This window comes from Morus notabilis, unplaced genomic scaffold, assembly GCF_000414095.1.
Source record: "Morus notabilis unplaced genomic scaffold, ASM41409v2 Scaffold518, whole genome shotgun sequence".
Taxonomy (NCBI): domain Eukaryota; kingdom Viridiplantae; phylum Streptophyta; class Magnoliopsida; order Rosales; family Moraceae; genus Morus; species Morus notabilis.
In genome coordinates, this window is record NW_010366577.1 from 1,472,484 (window position 1) to 1,498,806 (window position 26,323).

Below are 26,323 nucleotides of genomic sequence, written 5' to 3' on the forward strand. Positions count from 1 at the left end.
AGTTTGTTTTAAATTCTGAAGTTGCAAAATTTTGATTATTGAGATCAAATTATGAGTTTTTAAAATGCACTATAAATTTACAACTTGACAGGCTGTTTCTTATGTGAAAAACATTCAACTACTTATTTGGTCTGAGGATTTAAATCACTCAAGTTTCATATTACAAAAAATTTAAAATCTGGTTTGAACTCAGTTTCCAAACGGATCCTTAATTTTAGAATCAAAATAGAATTCATCCGTAAATTTGGGATCAAAATAGAATTTAATGCAAAAAAGGAAAGAAATTCAGAGTTGAGAGCAAGGAAGCTTCAAAAACATTATCAGCAAAAAAGGAAGCTTCGAAAACTATTATCTTGATGACCCTGTCAAACCAATGCATACAATCCACACTATCTCACCTGACACGACTTTTATAACTTCCGTGTCGACTGTAAAACACATGAATACATTAGTAACGTAGAGAAATAAACAATCTCAAACTACGCGTCAACAGTCAATCCTTAATGGCTAAGAACTAAGAAATAAAAAGACATTATTGTGAGTTCTATTTAAGTCTCTCTCTTTCTCTATAGATCATTTTGGTTCCAACAGAGAAATAATAATAATGGTTTTGCTGAAGATGCACATCCAGAGAGGAGTAAATCTTGCGGTTAGAGACATCGTAACCAGCGACCCTTATGTTGTTCTCAAATTGGGCAACCAGGTTTGTTCGCCATTATAATATATTTTCTTGGGTTTCTGGGTTTTGAATGAAGTTTGGTTGACTTTAAAATCAATTTTGCTTATTTGTTGCTGCAGAAGCTGAAGACTCGGGTGATAAAGGGAAACGTGAATCCTGAGTGGAATCAGAGTTTTAACATTTCTGTTTCTGATTCACATGTTCCGATTCATCTTGTAAGTATTATTTATAGATCCTTGCAACATCTGGAGCTTCTTTCTTTTCATTTAGTTTTTTTTTTTTTTTTTTTTTTTTTTTTTTTTTTTTTTTTTTTTTGTATTTTTTATTTTTGCTGCTTACAAATTGGGAATTGTCATGTTTACTCATAATCTATAACAATATATAGAGATAAAGATGTCAATACCATTCACTAGATTCAATTGAAACGAGGTAATTTTAGTTGAAAATCACCTCTTATAAATAGTATTTTCACTGTTTACTCTTTTTTTTTTTTTCTTTTTTTTGCTTTTGATTTTTCTCCTTTTTTTGTTTTTTTCATCCTGAGAAACTCTTTTATGTTCACGAATTTTTTGTATCAAAATAAGGCCGTTTTGGTCGAAAAAGCGCGGATAGTAACAGTGTCGTTACAATTTTTTTTTTTTTTGAACCTTTCTAAGGTTTTTTTCCCTTTCATTTTAGCCATTTTTTAATCGTTTTTTACTACTTGTCCTAAAACTTAATTTTTTTTAAATTTTATTTTTTTTGAACTTTCATATACTTTTAATAATAACACAATAATTAAAACTTAATATACGATTACTCCCACATGCATAGCACATGTTCTTCAACTAGTATAATAAATAAAGATGAATGTAAGTCTTTCAATTTGTCAGTTTAATGATTAAGCCCGAAAGTTTATTAAGCTATTAGGAGATTGGTTTTTTATATTTTAACACTTATCTTATATTCTAACACTTATATTAGACAATAGGCAATTATGCACACAAATGTTAATTGACAAGTTCAATTGGTGAACATTAAATTATAAACCCAAACCAATTAAAGATCCAATATTTGATGATAAATTTGGGTTGAACTCAAGATCTTATCATGTTTGTATAACAATTCTACCATTAGCTATTTATTGTAAGAGAAGTTGTGGAGTTTATTCTATGGAGAGTACATAAGTGGTTAATATGAAACGAAACGAGTGTGCTAGACATGCGTTCCGTATTGGTATTGATACCAAATCTAGGCTACAGCATTACAGTTTTTATGTGTATTTGCCTGGTTTGGCGACACTTTTCAATTTTATTTTATTTTATTTTATTTTTTGTCTAAAAGTGACAAAAATATTTTAGAATGAATCTCTTAAGCAACATATTCAGAGGACGCTTCATTTCAATTTTACAAATAAAGTGAAAAAAAGGTGCAAAGCAGCAAGTGATGACGATTTTGTTTAACATTATGCAGTGTGTGTATGACAAAGACACATTCAGTTTCGATGACAAGATGGGAGATGCAGACATCGACGTTGCTCCATTTCTTAAAGCCTCAAAGATGCATTTAAAGGGCGTCCCGGATGGCATCACACTTTCAAAAGTGCAACCGACCAAGCAAAACTGCCTCACTGAGGAGAGCTGCATAGTCTGGTCGGGTGGAAGAATTGTGCAGAACATGATTCTCCGACTGCAAAATGTCGAGTGTGGCGAAGTGGAGCTACAGCTGTCGGCCTGATGATCTACGTCTCCAGGGCTTTTAGATTCCAAGCTCTCTCTCCGTTTCTATGTTCATTCATCCTATACACACACATCCCTTTAGTCCCTCTTCTATGATTATTGTGTTGACAATCTTTTGTTTATAAGACTCAGAACTAAGCTTTTATTTATTTTTTCCCCTTCCCAGTTGTGGACCGGGATGTGATTAACAGAGTTGAAATTGTTGACTCAGTGTGATTCTTCAACTGTAGTACTACTGTAATTTGTTGTTATTGTATATTGTATAGCAATCCTATAAAGGCTTTTCTTCTACTTTGTACAAGACTAAAACATTGTGAAGTTCTTGCTTTCCCCAAATTGTCCAGTAAATGAATTGGGGGTTCTGGTTTACTGTTTTGACAGAGTAATAACTTAGACTTGATTGTTTAAAGGTGGAGATCTCATCCCTTTGAGTTTTCCTCTTTGAGACTGTTTTTGTTAAGTTGACAAAAATAATTATATGATTTTCATTTCATTTACCGAATCTGCTTTCAAATGCTTGTATAGGAAGAAAGAGGTATTAGCATTTTAATTACTTGCTTACTAATAGTTTTTGTTTTTTTGCCATTAAAAGGGGGGTCATTTTTCTTCTTATGACTTATAGAACTCATGTTCTGCAGAATGAAAGAAGTTCATAACAAAAGAACAGGTTCGCTGTATTCTTTTGAATGATTATGACAAAAGTTATTCGACTTCATCTATAATTTCCTAAAGGCTTTGATGCTTATCTTCAAAACACAATGAATATAAAGAGGTAAACGACAGTTTTTCAATTTTTCATTTTAAAAGTAGATCCAATAACGTTAATTCTAATTTTCCTAACTTGGTACTGAAAGCACGCCAAATGTTATAATTCTAACACATTTTCAAGTCCTCATTTTCCATTTAAATTTAATCGAGTGACACCTCATTATAAACTATAGTTAAGCTTCACCAACTTATATTTTGTTCGTTTCGTGCTTTTATTAGATTGATTATATATCGGTTGGCGTCCATGGAATTATTTATAGGTAACCCTGACATCTATAGTTGCATAGATTCCGAGAAATGATACGTATTGATATTTTGTTGGATAATATATGTATTATCGTGACATCATTAGCAGACAAAAAAAAAAAAGATTATAAAAACATGCTTCACGAATACTGTGAACTTACTATATGGAATGGTAAGTACTGTGAACGTTCACCCAAAAAAAAAAAAAAAACTGTGAACTTACTATACACACGCAAATGATAATTATTCTAAAAAATGCTTAATTCTAACACTACTGTTAAGCACTATAACTAATAGAATGTGTTAGAAAAATGGTTTGTTAAGCCATTTTAAAGGCCCATTTTGAGGCCCATATTCGGATGAGGCCCAAAGGTGCGAATCACGATCCCGGCGGGTTGGGGCCTAATGTGTGCGCCTGCGGACACGAATGCCGGATCGGAAAACTCGCTTTCTGCGAGTTTTCAACTAAAATTTGAATCCGAAATTGCTGCATTAGTGGATGTTTAAGTCTGCATTAGTGAAGGGTTTGGAAACTGCAGCAATAACCATTGATTTGACATTAAACCTCCGAATTTAGACTGTTTATGAGCAGATACATCTAGAAATTTCAGAGGTTGTAACCTCAGAATTGAAGCTCCATCAAACCGTGAATAAATTGCTTTTATTCACCTTCATTACAACATTGTAACATCCCTCACGGGCAGGCTATATAAAGGGACCTCCCCAGCCTTGAAAAAATACACCTCCACAGAGCATTCTCATCTATTTCTCTCGTTTCTTGTGTTTTTCCGAAATTCCTTGTGTAGTTCTTGTTGTTCCGTTTTTGGTGATAGAGGTAAGTTTTAGTTCTTATTCGCCGGACGGTTCCGATAGTGCATCGAACTACTGTCGTTATCGTTGTATCCTGCGAGACGGACGTCCTACGTTGCCTCAAGCACTCACTGGAGGGGACGAATCTGTTTTAAGAAAAACGTGGTTCACGTGCCTTGACATCCTTACAACTTTCATTTCTGAGTTTTGGTAAAAAGGTTGAATTACAATTGTATGAATTTCAGTTTTGTTCTTCCTTACCTTGTTCCTCTTTTTGTATTATCCACTATTTCGGCTAATAGAATGTATATATATAATTAAGAATAGTAATTCATGAACTGTCAGAGGATCTAAAGAACTTCTACTAATTTTCAACAAATCAACAATAATATCGAACGAAAGATTTTCCCAACTAATAAAGGACTTGGCAAATTTCCACAGTAGTAAAATTAAAATCTCCATCAATTCCGCTTTAAAAGCATGAGAAATTCCTAAAGGGCAAGCAAATTAGTATTTTTTACGATACCCGCAATAACTCCATATATATACATGTGTGTGTGTGTGTGTGTATATATATATATATATATATATATATATATATATATCCAAATAGTGCAGCAAGTTTAGTTCTAATTAAAAACCTAAAAAACAACACAACGAGTCAGGAGTTAAAATTAAAAAACCCTGAGGCTATAGCCATGGTATTATATTTATATATGAAGACTAATCTAAATTATTGGCCGAATCTCTTTGACTACGTTCATGTATTTCTGTGACCTTTTTGTGTAGGTGCTGACTGACTTGGGCGGTTGGTTTAGACAAAATTGAAGGCTCAAATGAAAGTCAAACTTGAAGCTGAAATGGATCACTTCGCATAGGGGACCAAATATCAACTGACTCAGTCAATAAATTCCCCACCATCCACGACATACGCTGTTACGCGTGTTCCCTTCCTTGCTCATTCAGCTCCCCAATCTAATAATAATATATACTACTAGTAACAATGAGATCATTACTATATGATTCACCAAATTTTAGTTCCAAAAGAATTTATTTTTCTAACATAAGTTAGAGTGCAATTTCCTTTTTTTTTTAAAAAAAAAAAATATCAGTGCTAAGATACCATCTTTTTATTAGAAATATTGTGCACCAATTATTTTGGTGCTAAAGTATTAGTTGAAACTTGAACGCAATATTGATTGGTCAAATGATAGTTTATAACAATTAGCCAAAAAAAAAAAAAAGAGTTTATAACAGCAAAATATTTTATTATCATAAGTTGGCATAAAATATATATATATACCAAAAATTAATTATTTTTATAGTATGTTACTGGTTTCAACTTAATGAAAATCACATTTAAAAAAAAATGTGTTCAATAAATTGTCAATTTACACACAGTATTCAGTTTCTAATGTTACTTGTTAAAGTTAATTCGTACCTCAGTTTTAATGACTGTCAATATAAAAAGGATTAAATAAGAAAAGAAACCCACATCAAAGGCAATAATAGAATGATCCTCTCTCCCTTGTCTCTTCATTTTTCTCACCTCAATTCATCTTTCTTTTTCACTTAGCAAACCAAAGCCTAAAAGAATCGTTGCCGTTAATTTAATTAATCAACGAGTCATTGTCTCATCATAAAATCGTTAGACTAAATTAATTGAATTTTTGTTGTTGCTGAAATTGATAAATGATAAGAAAAAGACAGGGCGTTTGGTGTATATAAATTGGCAGTTGAAATTACAACTTTGCATCCAAAAGTTATTGGCCGCCTTCGTCTTTCAACTTCACCATCACAACCCTGTCCCGTCCTTTCTTTCTTTGCAAAAAAAACGAACAGCTTTTTTTCTTTCAATCTCTCTCTCCTCATCATTTTCTCTCTCTTTTCTTCTTTCTTCTTCAAAAAAGAAAAATGGAACTTCTCATGGGACTTCTGAGAATTCATGTCAACAGAGGAGTCAACCTCGCTATTAGAGATGTTGTAAGCAGTGATCCTTACGTTGTCATCAAAATGGGCAAGCAGGTAATTTTAGTTTTGTCTTTTTGATCCAATTCTCTTCTGGGTTTCTGGGGTTTTGATGTTTTAGTCTTGGGTTTTATGTGGATTTTGGGATGCTTTGTGTTTTGACTTGTTGATCAATCTCTGTTTTAGTCTACTCTGTCACTCAGGATATAAGACTTTCCAGTTTTCATATTCTTAACGGATGCAATTCAAAAAAAATTAAAAATTAAAAATCTCGACTGTTAGGATCAACCCTTTAATTGTGTAGAGAAAACGTTTTGTGTTTTTTTTTTTTTTTTGGGTTAAATTCCGTTACTGTGTTTTACTGGAGTTTTTCTTCTTTCTTTGGATAAATAATAAATTATTGTACTTGGAGCTAAATAGTCTCTTAACGCCTTTACAGATTGGGAAACTTCTAGGGTTTTATTTATTTATTTTTGTTCCAGAATATTCTGTTTCTCTTTGGTAACTAGTATCCACAAACTAGTTCTAGACAAAATCAGATAGCTATAGGTAATTGTTTTTTTTTCTTTGTTTTACTTTTTAATTTCCATCTTAAGGATTCAAGAATTTAACATCTTTAATTGCTACTTTCTTGTGGTGATGTACTAATGTTCATTCCTTGTTCTTTTTAAAAAATTTGCTTATTATGGTCTATTTTTCTCAAATATAATCATGCAGAAATTGAAGACACGAGTGGTAAATAAATGCGTGAATCCCGAGTGGAATGAGGATTTGACACTCTCAATTGCAGATCCAACACTTCCAATTCATCTTGTAAGCCCTCCAATCTACATTTTTTTTCTCACAAAAAGAAGAGAAAAATTTCTATTTTATCTAGGTACGAAAAAAAATTTACCACTAGGATATAATTCTAAACCATCATTTAGGATATTCGGTTGCATGAGAATTAAAAAAAAAAAAAGGGATCCACAATTTTTCCTTCCCTTTTCTCACCCCCTCTTTTTGACCCCATTTGCTAATAACAGTATACAAAATGGTCTTTCTATTTTGCAGTTGGTGTATGACAAGGACACATTTTCCCTTGATGACAAAATGGGAGACGCCGAGTTTGAAATTGGGCCATTCATAGAGGCCCTAAAGATGCGTTTGGCAGGACTGCCAAGTGGAACAATTATCACGAAAGTCCATCCAAGTAGACAAAACTGCCTCGCTGAAGAGAGTCGCATTCTATGGACTGATGGCAAATTGGTCCAAAACCTCTGTCTCCGACTCAGAAATGTTGAGAGTGGTGAAATTGAACTTCAATTGGAGTGGATTGACATTCCTGGTTCAAGGGGTCTGTGAAAACCAAACAAAAATTAAAAAACTAAAAAATCCCCCAAGTTTCTGTTTCTGTCAAATTTCTCTACAGAAATAAGTTTTTAAGCATCACAACCATTTTGGACAATCAATAGGAGTTTACGCCTATACAAACATATATATATATATATATGTGTGTGTGTGTGTGTGTGTGTATCCTGATAGTCCAATCCAGTTTTATGCTTTGTATGGTGTATTAGGTATTGAGTAACCAATAGTGTGGAAATAAGTCTTTTGTCTTTTGTCTTTTTTTTTTTTTTTTTTTTCAGATAATTAGTAGTTTGTTGCTTTCATTTTTAGTTTCTTCGTCTGTAGCGGAAGTTTCGTCTTTAATGGCTTTGTAATTAAATCATGCAGAATGTATAAATCTTCTTCGCTTTATATGGAATATGAAATCTGCATTATGAGTTTGAGTTAAGTTATTTTACTTTGTTTATATGGTTTAAGATTGGTTCTCTCCAATGTAATCTCATATACATACAATAAATGTAAATGAGAGTCTTAACTAATTTTGGAATCTCATCAAGTATCATATTCTTCATTTTATGAATTTTTATCCAACACACACGTGTGTATGATATACCACACTAAAGTTGCATACTAATTAGATCTCTTTCTTTCTTTTCTTCTTCTTCTTTTTTATTTTTATTTTTATTTTTATAATCGTACCACAATCCTTTTGCTAATCGTACTACAATTTTAGTGAAGGCGAAATCCAATTTGAATCATTAGATTTTACCAACTCAGTTAAGCTAACACTAAAACTATTCTAATTAGAAAAACATACAACAAATTTAGCTTCAGTATGTCTTTAATAATCCCCTGCCTCTTTTTCTCGATAGAAAAAAGAAATCCCTCTAACAATCCCCTGCCTCATTTTGTAAACCACTCAAACTTTACCTTGTTCGTTACGTTGGAGAAAATTACTTTTAACTTACCCTTAACATGCATGAATTTAAATTTTTATTCATTATTCTTAGTTATACCCTTTTAGTTAATATAACTATTTGATTAAAAAAGGTATTAATTAAAAATAAAATGTAAAAATCTAGACTCGTGTACTCTAATAAATATTTATCTCATTTCTCTGTTACTTTAAGTGTCAGTTTGACATCGGTGTGCTATATTTTTTTTTGGTTGTAGCTGTGAAGCATGTAAGTTTTTAGTTAATGTTTCTTCAAAGCTATTGTGAATAGTAGAAGCATGTAATTTATTTATTTTTTTCACTTCTCTTCTTATTTGGTCATTTCCAGTTCACTTCGTCGGTCATGTTGATAATACTCGTCATGGTCATGGTCATGTTGATGTTGATAATAGATCATATTGAATGGAATGTACGTACTGGTACATGTACTTACTACTTAGTAAGATGTTTTTTTTTTTCCCTCTTACTTTGACTTGATCATGATCTATTGATCTATCGTTTCATAGTTTAGATGTCTATAAATGCCACTCTAAATGTTACTTAATTGGCTGGGTAAATTTAATCATATTTAACTGGTCTGGGATGATTTTAAAGTTGTAATATCAATTCAGTTGATGATGCAGTGTATTGCTGATAATCTGTCACATTAATTTTTCATCTTTTGCTTGCTATAATTATATTACTTCGATATCTTGGTGGGATCACCCCTAATTTATATTTATATGGATCGAATGCATAGGAATCTAGCCAGGTGATTTAATTTCCATAAATCTCTTCAAGTAAAGTTTGATGATGCAGTGTATTGCTAATGCTTACTTTTCTTTTTTTTTTTTTTTTTTCTCTTCCTCAAGATTGATGAATGGCTGGAATATGCTCCTGTCCTGTCATCAAGTTCTGCATTTGAGAATGCATGCAAATATGTCGACGAATATTTATTAGGAGGGCATACATTTTTGGTCGGTCATAATTTATCAATTGCAGATGTAGCAATCTGGCCGGGTCTTGCAGGTATAAAATTAGAATTTCTAAGTGTAAAATGTAAATTGTTAACTGTTTATTACCTTGCGAATGAACGATGTGTAAAATATAAAATGTAAAATGTAAATTTCTAAGAGGTTCAAGGTGTCAATCAATCCACAAAGAGTGTATGTAAATTGAGATGTTTCTAAATCGGGGGGCAGCAAATCTTCATCTGAAGTAGATCTTCCTGATGCCGAGATTGGAAAAGTGCTATTACGATTTGCTCCAGAGCCCAGTGGTTATCTTCACATTGGGCACTTAAAAGCAGCACTGTTGAAACAATATTTCGCTCAGCGGTATCAAGGACAAGTTATCGTGCGTTTTGATGACACAAATCCTGCAAAAGAAAGCAATGAGTTTGTGGAAAATCTTCTGAAGGATATCGAGGCTTTGGGCATCAAGTATGAGACTGTTATGTATACTTCAGATTATTTCCCTCAGCTGATAGAAATGGCTGAAAACTTGATTCGCCAGGGTAAAGCATATGTTGACGACACCCCACGTGAGGAAATGCAGAAAGAAAGAATGGATGGCATTGAATCAAAATGTAGAAACAACAGCGTGGAGGAGAATCTGAAATTGTGGAAGGAATTGATTGCAGGATCTGAAAGGGGTCTGCAGTGTTGTGTCCGGGGGAAGTTGGATATGCAGGAACCCAACAAATCGCTTAGAGATCCGGTTATTACCGTTGCAACCCAATTCCTCATCATAGGATTGGGTCCAAGTACAAGATATACCCAACCTATGACTTTGCATGTCCTTTTGTTGATGCTTCAGAGGGTATAACTCATGCTCTTCGATCTAGCGAGTACCACGATCGCAATGTGCAGTATTATCGGATTCAAGTGGACATGGGTATAAGGAAGGTTCATATATATGAATTTAGTCGGCTGAATATGGTTTATACAGTTCTCAGCAAGCGTAAGCTTCTATGGTTCGTCCAGAATGGAAGGGTTGATGGGTGGGGTGATCCTCACTTTCCAACCGTTTAAGGGATTGTGCGTAGAGGTCTGAAAATTGAAGCATTGATCCAGTTTATTCTCGAGCAGGCAAGATGATTCAGTTCATCTCGCTAGTGGAGTTTGATTATTTAATCACAAAGAAGAAGGTATGTGTGAATCAATCAATAATTACCGTACGCCTCTATTTCCTTGAAGTGTGTAACTGCGTTGCGTTCCCTTTTGTTGCTTAGCCTAGCCAGGGTGAGTCTGTTGAACCACTACTCAAGTTTTGTTGTCTTTGACTTGTCATTGCAGCTTGAAGAAGGAGAGGATTTCCTTGATGTTCTTAATCCGTGTACTAAAAAAAGAGACTTCAGATGAAAGGATGCTTCAGATGTGGTGTGCCTTAGTACTCTAGGCCTTCAAAACCTCTACTTCTGTTTGCAATCCCAGATGGCAGGCAGCAGACCTCTCTCAAGTAAAAATCATCACATTCACATTCACTACAAGGAAATTGTTGATTTTGTTGTTGACCTAATATTAGTCTAAACCTTTGTATTTTTAATGGAACAAGAGGAGTTCAAAAAATTCGAAATCTTAATTGCCCATTTGATAATTTGGTCACTTACTTACTACGTTTGATGCTTTTCTTCTGTTTTGCTTTGCTGTCTCTAAATGGAGAATTGGAGATTAATGTTTTCATCTGAGCCGGTAGTCTCTTTTTTCATAATTAAGCAGGATCCCCCTTCTTTTTATTCTAAGAGTTAAAATATCGATATTGATGCAAATGACTTTATTAGTCCATTACTTTTTGTATGTCTCAAACTCCATTCCTAATCTATCAACTTATTTCGGTTTTAGTACTTTTCATCAGTTGGGTATAAAAAAGGGATAAAATATCGGCGATATTCAATTAGAAGAGTGTTAATTTACATTTTTGCTTTAGAATCACGTGCATATTCCGTGTTCTATATTTACTATTAGTATCATGTGCATCCTGTTTTTAACACCTAACTGATAAAAAGGACTAAAACCTAAACAAGTTGATAGATCATGGATGGAGTTCGAGACATTTTAAAAGGGATGGACTGAAGTGGAATTGACAACATAGATTCAGGACCATTTTTAAGATTAACCCAAGATCTTAAAAATGTAAAATAATGGAGACTTGTTTTTGTTTTGGAAGCTTGATTTTAATTAGGCTAGGAAATAACAAATTTTATAACAAAAAACACAGGGAACAGTCAAGTTTTATATTTTTACGTGAGTAAATAGTTTATTTATGTGGTTGCAAGCATAATTTAAGAATAGAATCCAAATGGAAGCGCTAAATTTTCATTGATATATAAGTGCAAATATATACGAAATGTATTTGAGCTTAATTAATTATGAAATTTACGAAATGATAATTATTTTAATAATAATAATAAATTATTAATATATATATAATTATAATACTATATATATTTTATAAATTTACAGTTCAAAAATTTGAACTCATAAATAACTAAACATTTTGAAAATAACTCGCTCTGCCACTAACCCCAATTAAGCTACATGCAGGCCCATACCATGGCTCCGCTTTCGGTGATTATGCTGAAATCCCTTGAATTTACTAATCATTTACCAATATATGATCTTATTATTTATGAATTAATTATTCATAAACTATTATTAATTATTTCCTGTACTCGAAATATATTTTAAGAAACATAATTAAACAGAGCTTTATTATTTCTCTTGTACTCTAAATAAATTTTCTAAGTTGAGAGTTTGAGTCATTCACCTTAAATCCGACTTAAAAATGGTTGCATTCCTCCCACCTCATGTTGAGTTGTTTATTCTACCTTGTGCTTAATGCTTCTAATTAATTGATCACTAATTAGATTGATGTGGTAACCTTAATGAACTTGGAAAAGGGATTTTTGTGTTTAGCCTTAGATAGAATGACACATGATTAAGATATGGAAGCCTTAAGCTTATGTAGGATAGGAATATACCTACGTAACATGTGTAGCCAATAAGAGGGGCCTATGCTTAATGAACCTTTCTTAATCTAATTCTCATAGGAATATAGTGAGTTAGGGTAAGGGGGGTATTTCTACTTGACATCGGAAGATTCTTTAATTTACATTTTGCTCTCTGTGAACTCATTATTTTCTTTTACTTATTATTCTATTTTATTGTTTAAATAAAGTTGAGGTGGTCTAATTTAATATTTAACGATTGTAGTAATAATTCTCCGTGGGAGCGATACTTTATCTCATATTATATTACTTGTTATCGATACGTGCACTTGCGTTATAAAATTATCAACAAGTTTTTGGTCCCACCTCATATATCAAAACAATAATAATAATAATAATAATAATAATAATAATAATAATAATAATCTTTCTAAGAAGAACAATCAAACACAATCTTATGTTATAAATGGTGTTAAAATATAAAATTATTGTTGGTCCACCTCCTAACAGCTTAAACTTTTTAGATAGATTGATAAACTAACAAATAGTATCAACGTCATTCTCAAAAAATTCTACTTTCGTTTCAGATTCAATCTAATAAATGATAGAATCTAGTGGTAATTTTATTTTTAAATCCATCACATTATGTATAGTTCAAAACTTCGAATACTTAATTCTAATTCAAAAAGGAAAAAAAAAAAGAGAAAAAAGAAAATGACATTTGTTTTTATTTTTCTTTTTGTTTTTCTGTTTGCTTTTCTTTTCTTTTTTAGAACACGAGTTAAAGTCACATGCTTCGCACGTGTATATTTAGTGTGTTGAGTGTTTTGGTACGTATGTGTTAAATTTTAAAGGTGTCACATCAGTCTAAGTATTATAAAGTAGTGATTTTATTTTTTAAATAAAGTGGCTAACTGTGTGAATTTGTGCGCGTGTTTACTAAAATTCAAATTTTGGTGATTTTATTTTTTAAATAAAGTGAGAATTATAGGCCCACGCCATAAAAAAAATAAAAAGTTACTTATGTGAGGGTATTTCAGGAAAACTAATCAGAAAACACGTAAATTTAGAGTCCAAGCTCAGCTCTTCCTTGTTGCACGTCACCGGAGGCGGAGAGGAGTCGAGATCGCCGTCGCCGTCGCCGTCGCCGTCGCCGTCGCCGTGGTACTGATCCGGCGTGTTCCGCGACGACATCTTAAGCTGTATGTTTCTCTTTCCTATACGTATTTCTCACTTTCATCTTCTTTGATTTCACAAATGAATTTATGAAATGTCTTTCGGATCCACTCCCAATATTTCAATTTTGTGACAAATGATTCTGATTTCTTCTGATCAATTTCATAGTTCAGTTTTTAGTTCAAATCTGAGTTGTTGTGTTTCTTTATTAGTTCCTCAATTCTGCAATTCTAGTTGATCGTTTTTAGGTTTACAAAACCGCAATTCGAGTTTGATATCTGATTTTACTTGATGTTAGAATAGGTTTGGATGATTTATAAGGACTTAAAGAGGATTTTTGATGCACTCTAGGTGTTTGATAAAAAGCGTAAGTGAGAATTTCAGTGGATGTGAGTGTAATTCGAAGGCCCTCAATCTCTCTTGCTTGAGCAATGAAGCGCAAGAAATGGTCTGAGCAGGAAGAGCAAACGTTGCTCACCAAGTACTCGGAGCTCCTAAACTCGGGTGCTCTTGCGAAGCTGAAAACCCGGGAGAAGAAGTTCAAGCCCATCGCTGACCATGTAAATGCCGCCCACCATGTCTCTGATCCCGTTGCCTTCCCCTTCCAGTGGTCCTGGCGTGACGTCTCCATAAAGGTCCAGAACATGCGCCACCAGTATCTTGGTGTCAAGCAGAAGATTAGAATCTCTGATGATGAGTTCAATTGGAAGGATGGCGAGAACCACTGGGAGAATTTCTTGAAGTACAAGGAAGTCTTCGGTGACGTGGAGTTGGAATCCAAGGGAAAGAGGTTGTTGTGTGAAAATGTGGATGTTTTTGGGTACTGTGGGGACTTGGGGGTTGAGATTGATTGTGAGGATTCAGAGGAAGAAGAAGGAGAAGAGGAAGAAGAAGAGGAAGAGGAATTGGAGGAAGAAGATGGTGATGGTGATGGTGGTAGCATTAATACTGACATCGGTGAGGTTGGAGAGGAAATTAAGGAAAGTGATGGTGAACTTGGCGATTTAGGGTTTGGAATGACGGGGAAATCGAAGAAGAATAAGAAGAAGGGTTTGGGAGTGATGAGGAGGTTGGGGTTGGTTGGCGCAGGGGTTTTGGAGCTTAGGGATGTGATGATGAAGAGGGAGGAGAGGAGGAGAGAGAGGGAGTTCAGGAGAGAGAAAGGGGAGGAGAAGAGGGAAGAAGGGGAGTTTAGGAAGGAGAAGAGGAGGATTGAGCAGGAAGATTGGTTGGACAATAGGGAATTTGAGTTGGAAGAGAGGCATTCGAGGTGGGCAAAGAGGGAATTCGAGAGGAGGGTGAGATTGGAGCGAGAATTTGCGGAGGAGAGGCGGCGGAGGATGAGGGTGGAGGAGAAGAGGGAGGAGGAAGAGATGGAATGGAGGGAGAGGATGGTGGGTTTGCAGATTGAGCACGAGAAGCAAATGATGCAAATGCAGGCTGAGGCATGCCAGAACCAAATACAAGTCCTGGGGATGATGGCCAGGTTTGTTTGTCAGTTTTTTGGGTCGGCAAATGATGGGTTGGGAGGCGGTCTAGGCTCTTTGCCACCACAAATACTGCAGAATTTACAGCATCCGGGGGAATTGGGAGACAACGGAAAGCCTGATGCCAATTCGCCGTCTGAGTTCATATAGACTGTTACATAAATTAAATTCCTCATACATAAGATATTAAGTGTTAAATTAGTTGTTTTGTTTTTTAACTTTTATCTTATAATGGCATCTGTATAGTTTGTCAAATATTGATTCGAGGAATGTGTGACTTGACACCTCCACTTGCAGGGTCAATGTTCTCATTCTTTAATTATTTAGATGCCTATTATATTATTTAGAATGACATATTCTTCTCAATTCGGTTGCTTTAATTTTTGTTCTCTGTTTAATGGGTTTAACCAGAATGCTCAACATAGCATATCGGTCATTCGTTGTACGGCCAGAAAGGAGGATGAAAAAAATCTGCATCATTCAAAGTTTCTTTGTTGTCGTTATGCTTCTTAGCCTGCTATTGTTTCTTATAACAGTTTCATTTGACATTAAAATGAAGCTTTACCAGCTGACGATGAAAAATTACAAAATTGTTGTAGTGTGAAATTGAAGTGTAAAGATAAATGGGAAATTAAAAAGAAGGCTATTAAGTGGAAGAACATAACAATGCTTGCTTTTCTTTCTGGTCATTCTCTCTCCTCCATGTTTCTACTAGAATTTATTTTAGGATGGTTTTTGGAGATCCAGTTGAACGATCCTTGTATTCTTTGTTGTCCCTGTTTGTTTTCTTAACTTTTATAAACATTGTGTTTTTTAATTATTTCAAACAACTCCCGAGACCTGATCATCCATGGAAGATGAAAAAGCTAAATATCATGGTTAAAAAGGTATGAAAAGGTACTCTTTTGAGTCTCCATCATGTACTCCATATCATGTTTTAGTCGTTCTTCAGTACGAAATAAACTATCAAATATTTGGTTATAGTTTGGCATGTGTGCAACATAGAAAATCAAATTTTAATAAACTGTACTAGAGAGAACCTGCAACAAAAATATATTTGAAATTGGTTCACGGGTTTACATGGTTTGAACCTATGAACAATGTTCAAATCAGTGTTTGTTTCTAAAAAGTAAAAAGTGGTATGAATTCTTAATGACGTTTAAACCATTCAAAACCAACAATTTCTAAACTCAACCTGCCCCTCAAGTTTTCAAGGTTCGAACCCAAGGTCTAAACCACACTTTTCAAATCCACATGTTTTAAAACAAAAAGGCTCAAACCACACAGTTTTGAACCGTCGAATCAAACCATAGGCAAAGGCTTAAATCACCCTTAAGATGTTTTTGCTCTGAACCACCCTTAAGGTTTAAACCGTGCTATCTGGTCTTGTAGGTGTGGAGTTGACTTTGCGGAGATTTAGGCTTACGAGAGGAGAAGGCATGCGGGTGAGGGAAGAGCGCCGTTGAAATTGCCGGCTTTGGGGGGCGTAGATTGTAGTTTTGTGAGTGTAGAGGCAGAGGCTAGGTTTCACTTGAGGGTGGTTGTGATGGTGAACTATGGCAGTGGAGATGACGGATCTCATTCCTTCACGTTCACGATATAGTTAACACTGTACCTATCTCAATTCACTTTTTAGTTTCATTAATTTTGAAATTCATGATTCAATTTCTTATTATTTATGGACAACAGGCAACTCTGTCTTCAAGTTTCTGCATGAAGGCCTTTCACATTGCAGATCACCAGCTAAAGACAGCTTTAAGATGTTATAACAGTTCATTAGCTTAAGTTTTTCTTTCTCTGTCCTCTTTTGCTACTGCTTCTGACAAGAACAGGGTAGAATTCTTTCATAAATTTGATATTTAAAAACCATATTTCATATTTGTTTCATGTTTTAAACCTTGATCAAGGACTTTGGTCCTTTTAATGTCCTTGGGGATCTAGTTTTGGTGGCTTTTAGCATCAAAGTTCAAGCCGTTGTACATTCTCAATTATTATACAATTATGGTGTGTTTGCTTGCACTGAAAAAATGGTAGTAGGAATATAAATGAGAATGATAATGGTATAAAATGGAAAGAAAAGATGATTCATTTGTTTAGTTTTACTTTTACAAATACAATAGAATGAGATATGAATATTTTCATGCTTACAAAATTACCCCTCATATTAATATAACTAATATAATATATATTAATATAATCATTTAATAACTAATATTATATATATAAAATTACAAGGATATAATATATATAATTATTTATTATTATAATACAATCATAATATAATATAAAAAGATATATAATATAATAAAATAATGATATTGTGATTATTTTATATTATAATGTTACAACTATACTATATTATATTATTAGAAATATAGTATAATTATAAAATGTAATAATACAATATAATATAACATATTATAATTATAATATATAATATAGTATATTATATGTTGGGGAGACCACATGTGAAACTGGCTCAACACACTTCAAGAACCTAACTTAACCCAAAAAATTAACCTATTAGGTATGGTCCTTCCATGTATATAAACCATTTCACATTCTCATTCACTTTTCATGTGGGACAACACACACATGCATTTTGCTCAACAATCTTTCCCTCATGTGTGTGTTCACCGAGCTCCCTCTCGAATTAAAGTTTCAAATAGCCGGCACATCTAAGCATCACACTCCAAACGAGAGCCAACTCAAGCATGGGAAAGATAGTCGAAACCATGCGAGTCCACCAGATGCTTTACAATCCGCGCACCTGTGGGAACACCAACTCTCCACGGGAGGCAATGTGAGAACTGCAACTGAGTGTGATTGCTTGACCCATACGAACCATCGGCTCTGATACCACTTATTGGGGAGACACTACATGTGAAATTGACCCAACAAACTTCAAGAACCTAACTTGACCCAAAAGGTTAAATATATACCGTTGGGTTAGTGTCGATAATGTAGACAGCCGTTGATTTGGGCTCATGAGTGATGGAATGTTAAAAACCACCATGTCGAGTATGAGATCAGACGTAGTATGGAGTGCAGTTCTATAATTGTTGCCTACAGATGGAGCGACTTAGAGAGGGCTACTACCTGATAAAAGGTAGGACCTTTGAAATCACCTAGCTGGGAAGATGGGCCGTCGTGGACAACAATTACGGAGCGTGATTGAATGTTAGATACCAAAAATCTCACATAGAATGATTAAATGATCATAATAAATAGTGAGTTTATAAGCCTTTTAAGTTCCAAGCCCCTTTTACAAGGGTGAGTTCTACTTAATGAGTTTATAACACATTCTTGTTAGGGTACTTCACCTCTCAATCCTCTTCTTCAAGTGCTAAAAAATTGCCTACTTCTACAATTTAATCAACGAAAATAAACTTTGCTAAATACTCTGAATATAACACAAAAATATAAAATAAAAACAAAATTGAGCCGGTTTTGAAAAACAAAATATCAAATAGTATTATATTAGGCATCCCAAACTCTTAATCTCAAACATAGACTAATAGTAGTTAAAAACAAAGCAACTAGAAAGAATTAAGGATAGACATTCATTAGTGGTTATGCTCATTGGTGGGATAGACATTCATTAGTGGTTATGCTCATTGGTAATTTCCGCCCTGTTAAAACCAGCTTCATGACCCGCATCGTGTAACGTGATTGTCTTAACTGCAGGACAAAATTGTCCACTGCAGCAGTACCTAATTCTGTCATAAAAGTTATATAAACATATAAGAACCATGTGATAAGTATAAAATAAAACAAAAACCAAATCCTGTCAAAAAAAAAAAAAATATATATATATATATATATAATGAGACATATGGTAAAAGTAGAACCAAATCCTGTCATAAATATATATATATATATATGGTTAATGAGACGTATGGCATAAGTAGAAGTAAAATATGCTTGTTTGTAGTTTGTGAATATTTATATATATGGCTTAATGTAGCGGTATGATGAGATTATTAACCTTGATAATGATATTATATATATATATATAATGAGACATAGGAAAAATAGAACCAAATCCTGTCATAAATATATATATATATATATGGTTAATGAGACGTATGGCATAAGTAGAAGTAAAATATGCTTGTTTGTAGTTTGTGAATATTTATATATATGGCTTAATGTAGCGGTATGATGAGATTATTAACCTTGATAATGATATTAACATTTTCAATATATTATATACATATATATTTGCTAGAAATAAATAAGTTTCTTCATCGATAATCTGAACAAAAAGGTAAAGAACAATGGTCAAATTACCAATCTGAACGTGATTCAGATATTAAATTAATAAGCAGCAGAGGAATATATTTAATACTCGAAACTAAAACAGAACTACACATAAATGCCAAAAATCCAGACTATATATGTATTCTTCTTCAATTCCTTGAAGGAAATTGCAGATAGAAAACGATCAATCCAGCAAATCGGCCACAAGCCATCTGGGCAAAACCAGTAAACAGAAACAAAACCAAAGAGAAAGGAAAAAACGGAAAAGTAGAGGGATACTTAGCGTTCTTTAAATAAGCTAGTATTTAACGTTTTTATTCTCTAACAATAATGAATTTTAAGAAATGATGTGGATATTGTACACCAATATTTGAGGGGTACTTTAACGTTCTTCAAATAAATGAAATCCCCAAAAGAATGGCTAAACTATCATTCAAAAGCACGATAAATTTTTTCCCATCATAAATTAAAAATCTATTTTCCCATTCCCTTAAGACTCGTCAAAATTACATTAAAATTCTGAAAAATGACAATGTAATTAAAATGCCGGCAATATAATTATGAACATAATAGCGTTAAACAATTACCTGTCACTAAAATACAAGTAACAGAATTATTGAACTGATAAGAATTTACGTGTGCATAAATGTGAAATAAACATGAACAAACGTTAAATAGCAATAAAATTGCGCTAGTTCATTAAAATAAAACATTACAACTATAAGAATATATACATGATAACATTATAAAAGCCAAAGCAAAAGAAAATTAGAACACAACGAATGGAAAAGATTCAAAAATTCGTCATTAACAACGTGATAAACTTAGGGTTTTAAAGATTCTAAATATTAAGTGCGCATGTTTATTTACTTTAAAAAATTCAACTAAGAACCATCTGATAAATATAAAAGAAATAAAAAATATTAAATATAAGAAAATTACCTTGTGACTGAACCAAAAGCATCTGTAGACGTGTTTTGACATACCCATCGAATCTGATCGTCCAAAGTATCCGGCGGCGGTGGGGCAACGTGGCCCGGCGGTGGAGGCGGCAGAGGGTGGGAGCTCGGCAAGCCCTTGTTGGGGAGAGACGAATTGTGTTCGGAGGACATTTTCTAGTGAGGGAGTGTCGATGAGAGCGAACAAAAATTTTCTTAGTTGACTCGGGAGAAAAAAAAAACCCCCCTATTTTTACTTGTGAACGAATGAGGCCATTTGTTTTATATACTAAAATTTAAATTATTAATTTTATTACAGATTTATAATATTGTTTTTCTTATAAATCATGATTATTATAATTTGGACATTATACATATACTAATGAATGCTTTTACTATTCATATTACATTACAGTATTATGAACATTATCTTTCTCATTTTACCCCAATATCTCTTCTTGTGTTGGCCCAATATCATTTTAAATGTTAATTTACTACAATGCTTTTTATTTCATCTACAGTTATTTTCTTTCATTTTCTTAGTTGTTTCATTTCCTTTTACTTTTCTGATTTTATCTGTTTTTCTCTTCTGTCTTCTACAACCTTTTTTTCTTCTCTTTTGGAGCAAATTTTCTCGCTCTTCCTGTTTCTTCTCTTTCGCTTTTGGTTTCTTCATTCTTTTCTTCTTCATTTGTTTCAAAAGGAAAAAAATTTTTCTCTACTTTTTGTTTTCTTTGATGCTTTTGGGTGATTAGGGTTTTGTTGTTTTGGTATTTTTTACACTAAGGTAGTTTATAAATATTTATGTCTTCATATAGTTTTTTGTTGGTGGTTTATAAATATTTATGTCTTCATATAGTTTTTTGTTTCTTCATTTTCTTCTTTCCGATCTGTTTGGACATTGATTTTTCATTTTTGTACCGTTTCTTCTTCTCTGATATTTTTGAGTGTTATGGTTTTTTTTTTTTTTCATTTCATCATTTATTTACTAATATGGTTTGTGTTTATCTCTTCTGATCTGTTTGAGTGTTTTGGGTTTTCTTAATTTCGTCATTTGTTAACTAATATTGTTTTTCATTTAATTTTTTTTTATTTATTTTCCATTTTTTCTTTTAACTGTATAATTTTTTTATATTGATACTTTTTTATTTTTTTAAACAATAAAATTTTGGTATTTACCTTTTTTTTTTTTTTCTAAGTTCTTCATGCAGAGGCATTTGAAAATATTTTTCTTCTTTCTTTTTTTTCCGATCCATTTTAGAATTTTACAAATGTCTATTTTTCTTTATTTTTGTTTAGTCTATTAACTTTTGTCATTCCGGCCGATTAGCTTAATTAGTTGTTCTTCTTTTTCATTTTCTCAAGACTCTAGTCTCTTACTATCTAATCGTGTTAATTTTGTGGTTTGACACGTGTTGAGTAATCATGTTTTTGATATATCTATTTTTATAGGATTTTTTATCAGAGATTGAGCAAAAATTTAATGTCGTTCTCTATATATAATATATTCTATTTTGATACAACAACATTGTATTTTATTTTTTACAATGTATATATACATGTAAATTTATTTTAATTAACAATACTAGATATATCTATGTGAATATATTTATAAAAATTTTAAATTTATTATATAATACAATAAATTTATTATATAATACAAAGTGCGGAATACAAACTCGTTCTTTCTAAATGGACACTGCGTATAAGACAGTAAAGATTTTTTTTTTCTTTTTACTGAGGTTACAATCAGTTGTGGTACTCGCGAAATAGTAACTCTTTTTAAGGTGTACCACGTGTATTATGGGATTATTGTGCAACATTCACTTTCAATAAGTATGCTTTATGCTTTCAATATTTATATATTGATACGTATGTTATTTTAATTGTATTATATTGATAAAATGGTTATAATAAATTGAATTATTCACTAAAAAAATTTATAACAATTAATAAAATTTAATTTTTATCATGCCACACTATTAAATTATTATATTTAATTAGTAATCATTAAGAAAATGTAATTATTGAAAACTCGTCCATATATATTAAGAAAACATGAATATAATTTGAAAAAGAATATAATTGTGCATCTTAAAGGCCATAAATGTCTTAGAATTTCTGAAAATTATCACCTAGATAATACTTAGGGGTCGTTTGGTAAGGAAATTTAAACCTAGATGGTTTGAACTTTTTAGTTTGAATTATAGCTGTAAGTTTAGACCCGGTCAAATGGGCTTAGCCTGAGGCCTGCTATTATTAGTTTGGATTGAGATTTCGAGCCCAAAGGTAATTCGGGGTTGACCGAGTAGGCCCAAACGCCATATTTTAAAATCTTTTTTAAAAATATATTATAAAATTTTGGATCAGACCTGTCGATCTTAAAATTTTTGAGCTTTAGGGTCGAGTTGGGCCAACATCTCTCTTTTAAGGCCGGGCTGGGCCAACCATAAATTTTCTTTCGGGCTGGACGACATGAACTTACACTTCTGGTTGGAACCATGTGTAAGGTTTTATGGGGTTTGAATCTGTAGTTTGAGCATTTGTTTAGATGTGTATAAAAAAAAATGAGACAAATAGCCCTTAAAACGTATGAGTATTAGATTTTTACCTTTACACATGATTAATACCCTTTAGTTAAAGAACTATATTAATCAAAATGATACTAATGAATAGTAAATCGTAAAAATCTTAGAACAATGTATTTAAAATGTGAGTTCATCAATTTTCTCAACAAAAAAAAAAGTTGGAACCATATGGGCTCAAATAGGCAAAACTTAAAGGGGAGGTGAGTTCCCATCAGGATTTCAACCTAAATATGTTTTTTAGTGAACGTTTGGTTCGTGTATTTAGAATCATGATTCAGAATTATTCTCGTTTTACATGTGTTTTTGTGAGAGAAAAATACTGTAGAGAACTATAAATCATAATTCATAATCAGGAATGAATACAAGAAACAAGCATCATTTTAGAGTCTCAAACGAAAGTTTTATTGAACTTATAGTTTTAAACCCGCAGAACCCTTACCAAACGAGCCTTTAAACGATTAATGGAAATCTTACGAGTATTATTGAAAACGTTTATAATTAAAGATATTGATAACAAAATAGGTTGCTTGCAAATCATGCTTACAACAACAATAATGGGTACTGCACACCTAACAGAAAAAACTATGCCATGTCAAAAAAAACATTCTTGAAGTAAAATAGATAATGGGGTTAAAAAACATCTCCATCTCTCATTAAAAGCCATTAAAAGTGGAAACCACATCTTTGAAAATTTCAAAACTAATAATAAAAGGCTTCCAATCAATATACTGGTAAAGTAGTAAGAGCATGTTACATCACATATCTCAATGAAAGATAGAAGCTTCACACGTCTAAACGGGTGAATAGAGAGTCCAATATCAGTGATACGGTGACAAAGCTTCTGGCGTAGTCTGTAACTTAAATAGTATTCTATATTCTTGATCAATTCATATCGAGACATGTACAAAGATGAAAATATTGGTATCAGTCAAACATGAAAATATTAGTATAAGTGAAAATATTGATAGCCTTTGTTAACAGAAAATTTAGAAAAAAAACATCGGAAATTGAATCTTTTATTTATTTTCCGGAGTGTACCTTGGAAGACTACTCCTAGTAGGAATCATGTCACGATTTCAAAACTTTATCCAGAAAGTGGGAATTTCAAAACAAAAATTATTATACTTAAAACATTAATCTTCCCACATATTCCAAATCATTCTGTGAATTGAATAGGTCCTGTACTGGACAAAACTGGAGGTCAGAAACTTAAAGGAAGCCAAGAACTTAAAATTGTCAATCGTTCTTGAGATTTTACACGACTTTAATTTGGTCATTGCTATTATTTCAATCTGATTAAAACTTGATCCTCCAAATAGAGTTCAGATTATATTGTCAATCGTCAAATCATGTATATATGATGAGATTTTACACGACTTTAATTTGGTCATTGCTATTATTTCAGCAACTCGTGGCCCGTCATATTATATGCAAGTCAAAAGGGCTATGTATTTCATTTATCCATCACAACTTACAAGTTAGAGAGATCTAACTTCTTTTAAACGTCTATCTTCAATAATGTGATGGACTTATATTTACCATCTACAAGATTAAAGGTTCGAATATATGGATAATAACTTTTTTAATTGATCGGTCGGTTCGGTTTAACCGACCACTTCGGCTGGCAAAACTAAAACCGAAATGCTCATGAACCATGGACAGTCTGTTAACCGACCGAATTAGTCAGTTTGCTGACGTGGAACCGAATTTTCAGTTTTTTTAGTTGATTTGCCGGTTCAGTGTCGGTCGGTTTCGGTTTTTTTGAACACTCCTAGTTATAAGGACATTCAAACATCAGTATCAAACTTTCACTTCCCAAAATGCAATTCATGGGAATCACAAGTACTAAAACATAGTAGGGTTTCAAAGCCGAAATATATGACCTTTTGCAAAAAAAAAAAAAAAACAAAAAACTTAAAAAGAAAAAGACACTCACAAACACGAAAGACACACTCACAAAAACTTGTAATCATCAGCACGGGGATCATACCCAAATCCGGCTCCTGAAAAGATGAATTTATGATGAAGACGTGGTGTGTGAAGAAGCTTGAATTCTCCAAGTTGTATGTTGCACAAAATAACGTTTGTCTCCATGGTACGGTAATTATAATCATAGAAGCAAAGGATGCCATTACAATGAGTGCTTGCTGAAAACACTGGAAATTTCTTCTTCGCCACATTGAGAACAAACGGTAAATTGATCTCTTCAATAACACAAGGAATTACGTTATCACCAAGTCCAACAGTATCATCCTTGTGGATTGTGACGAGTGATAATAATATATATATATATATATATTATATTTCATGACGTCACTGAAATCTAATAGAAAAGTTATAAGAGTTACAGGGGACGAATGTTTGTTGTTCTCCATACTGAAATGGAGTTGCTTCTTAATAAACAATGGATTATTGATCGTAGCGTCCCAAGACTTGCAAACACATTTAAAGCGTATTAGAAACTTGGGAGGCGATCTCAACAAGACTTGTTCCCATATCTCTTCTGGCAGATGGTCTTGGTCATGGCAAAATCTCCTCCTCATTTCTGCAGCTTCCAATAAAAATTGACAATTAATCAAACATCAAAATTCTTCTTCTTTGACTTCGACAAGAAGGAAATTGGTGACAGAGATAGAGGCAAAGCCAGTTTCTTAAACAACTTTTAAATGGCGATTGGTAATTACATTGCTTATAATCTTGACGTATAATGTGAATACAGAAGAATGTAACAATTAGCAAAAATTTCATCGTTTTTTTAAGTCCGCAATAACTCAGGATTTAGTACATGATAAATATTGGTTATATGCTGAATGAGACAAAATTAGGATGTAATTTTTTGAGTCGGAACAGAAGCTGGCTTTATGTAAAGGCACTAGTAAATTTCCATTCCATGTTTGATTAGACAACTTCTTCGCAAGCATTCCATTGATAATGATAATGATTTCGTTTAATGAATTTATATAACTTGAAAATAAAATAAAGATTTGATAGTAATGCATGAATATTGAGTAGAGACATGCATACCTTTAATTTCTTCTTAATTTCTTTAATTTTGCCTCGCCGCGCCTTGGGAGTTTGATCGCTCTGCCCAAATTCAAGATTCTTTTCTTTTTTTCTCAAAGATTTAGATGAAACGCAGAAAGAAAATGAAGAACAAAAGGCTAATCCCGATTCCCTCAAAAAAAAAAAAAAGGGCTAATCCTACTCTAAGCAAATCTCTTCAAGAAGATAAGAGATCATATTTTAACTTTTAAATAAAAATAAAATAAAATAAGAAAAATTTCCCAATTCTCTGCCTGCCTGCCCTCACGAAAAAAATTGTTAACGGGAAGATGACGAGGACTTTTTGCGATTAAAAGAAGGCTTACTTCGAGCAATAAAAAAAAAAAGGAGATAATAATAATAATAATAATAAGGTTAAAATTAAAAGAAGAATTGCTCAAGGCTTCTATACCCCCACAAGTACTCGA

At 32.8% G+C, this 26,323-nt stretch overlaps 3 protein-coding genes and 1 pseudogene across 4 annotated transcripts; all 4 read left to right on the plus strand.

Moving 5' to 3' along the window:
- The first annotated feature begins 486 nt into the window (after positions 1–486).
- Positions 487–2,766, plus strand: LOC21409835 (protein C2-DOMAIN ABA-RELATED 5). The gene is made up of 3 exons (XM_010110711.2): positions 487–703; positions 799–894; positions 2,132–2,766. The coding sequence occupies exons 1-3, from the start codon at positions 605–607 to the stop codon at positions 2,393–2,395; spliced, it is 459 nt and encodes a 152-aa protein (XP_010109013.1). The 5' UTR covers positions 487–604; the 3' UTR covers positions 2,396–2,766.
- A 3,223-nt stretch (positions 2,767–5,989) lies between these two features.
- LOC21409836 (protein C2-DOMAIN ABA-RELATED 4) lies at positions 5,990–7,806 on the plus strand. The gene is made up of 3 exons (XM_024173811.1): positions 5,990–6,246; positions 6,907–7,002; positions 7,243–7,806. The coding sequence occupies exons 1-3, from the start codon at positions 6,136–6,138 to the stop codon at positions 7,531–7,533; spliced, it is 498 nt and encodes a 165-aa protein (XP_024029579.1). The 5' UTR covers positions 5,990–6,135; the 3' UTR covers positions 7,534–7,806.
- A 1,346-nt stretch (positions 7,807–9,152) lies between these two features.
- On the plus strand, positions 9,153–10,551 carry LOC112094012 (annotated as a pseudogene).
- A 2,865-nt stretch (positions 10,552–13,416) lies between these two features.
- Positions 13,417–15,552, plus strand: LOC21409837 (stress response protein NST1). 2 transcript variants are annotated; one of them, XM_024173864.1, is made up of 2 exons: positions 13,417–13,603; positions 13,881–15,552. In XM_024173864.1, the coding sequence occupies exon 2, from the start codon at positions 14,009–14,011 to the stop codon at positions 15,212–15,214; it is 1,206 nt and encodes a 401-aa protein (XP_024029632.1). In that variant the 5' UTR covers positions 13,417–13,603; positions 13,881–14,008; the 3' UTR covers positions 15,215–15,552. The 2 variants fall into 2 exon arrangements, with proteins under 2 accessions (XP_024029632.1, XP_010109015.1); XM_010110713.2 differs by having other exon boundaries at positions 13,929–15,552.
- Positions 15,553–26,323: the final 10,771 nt, after the last annotated feature.

What these genes read in the sequence shown, in the direction of transcription:
- LOC21409836 (XM_024173811.1), top strand. Translation starts at nt 6,136, where the DNA reads ATGGAACTTCTCATGGGACTTCTGAGAATTCATGTCAACAGAGGAGTC. An exon ending in TCATCAAAATGGGCAAGCAG is followed by an intron (nt 6,247 to 6,906) that starts GTAATTTTAGTT and finishes ATAATCATGCAG; the next exon opens with AAATTGAAGACACGAGTGGT. An exon ending in CAACACTTCCAATTCATCTT is followed by an intron (nt 7,003 to 7,242) that starts GTAAGCCCTCCA and finishes TCTATTTTGCAG; the next exon opens with TTGGTGTATGACAAGGACAC.
- LOC21409837 (XM_024173864.1), top strand. Translation starts at nt 14,009, where the DNA reads ATGAAGCGCAAGAAATGGTCTGAGCAGGAAGAGCAAACGTTGCTCACC.
- LOC21409835 (XM_010110711.2), top strand. Translation starts at nt 605, where the DNA reads ATGGTTTTGCTGAAGATGCACATCCAGAGAGGAGTAAATCTTGCGGTT. An exon ending in TTCTCAAATTGGGCAACCAG is followed by an intron (nt 704 to 798) that starts GTTTGTTCGCCA and finishes TTGTTGCTGCAG; the next exon opens with AAGCTGAAGACTCGGGTGAT. An exon ending in CACATGTTCCGATTCATCTT is followed by an intron (nt 895 to 2,131) that starts GTAAGTATTATT and finishes AACATTATGCAG; the next exon opens with TGTGTGTATGACAAAGACAC.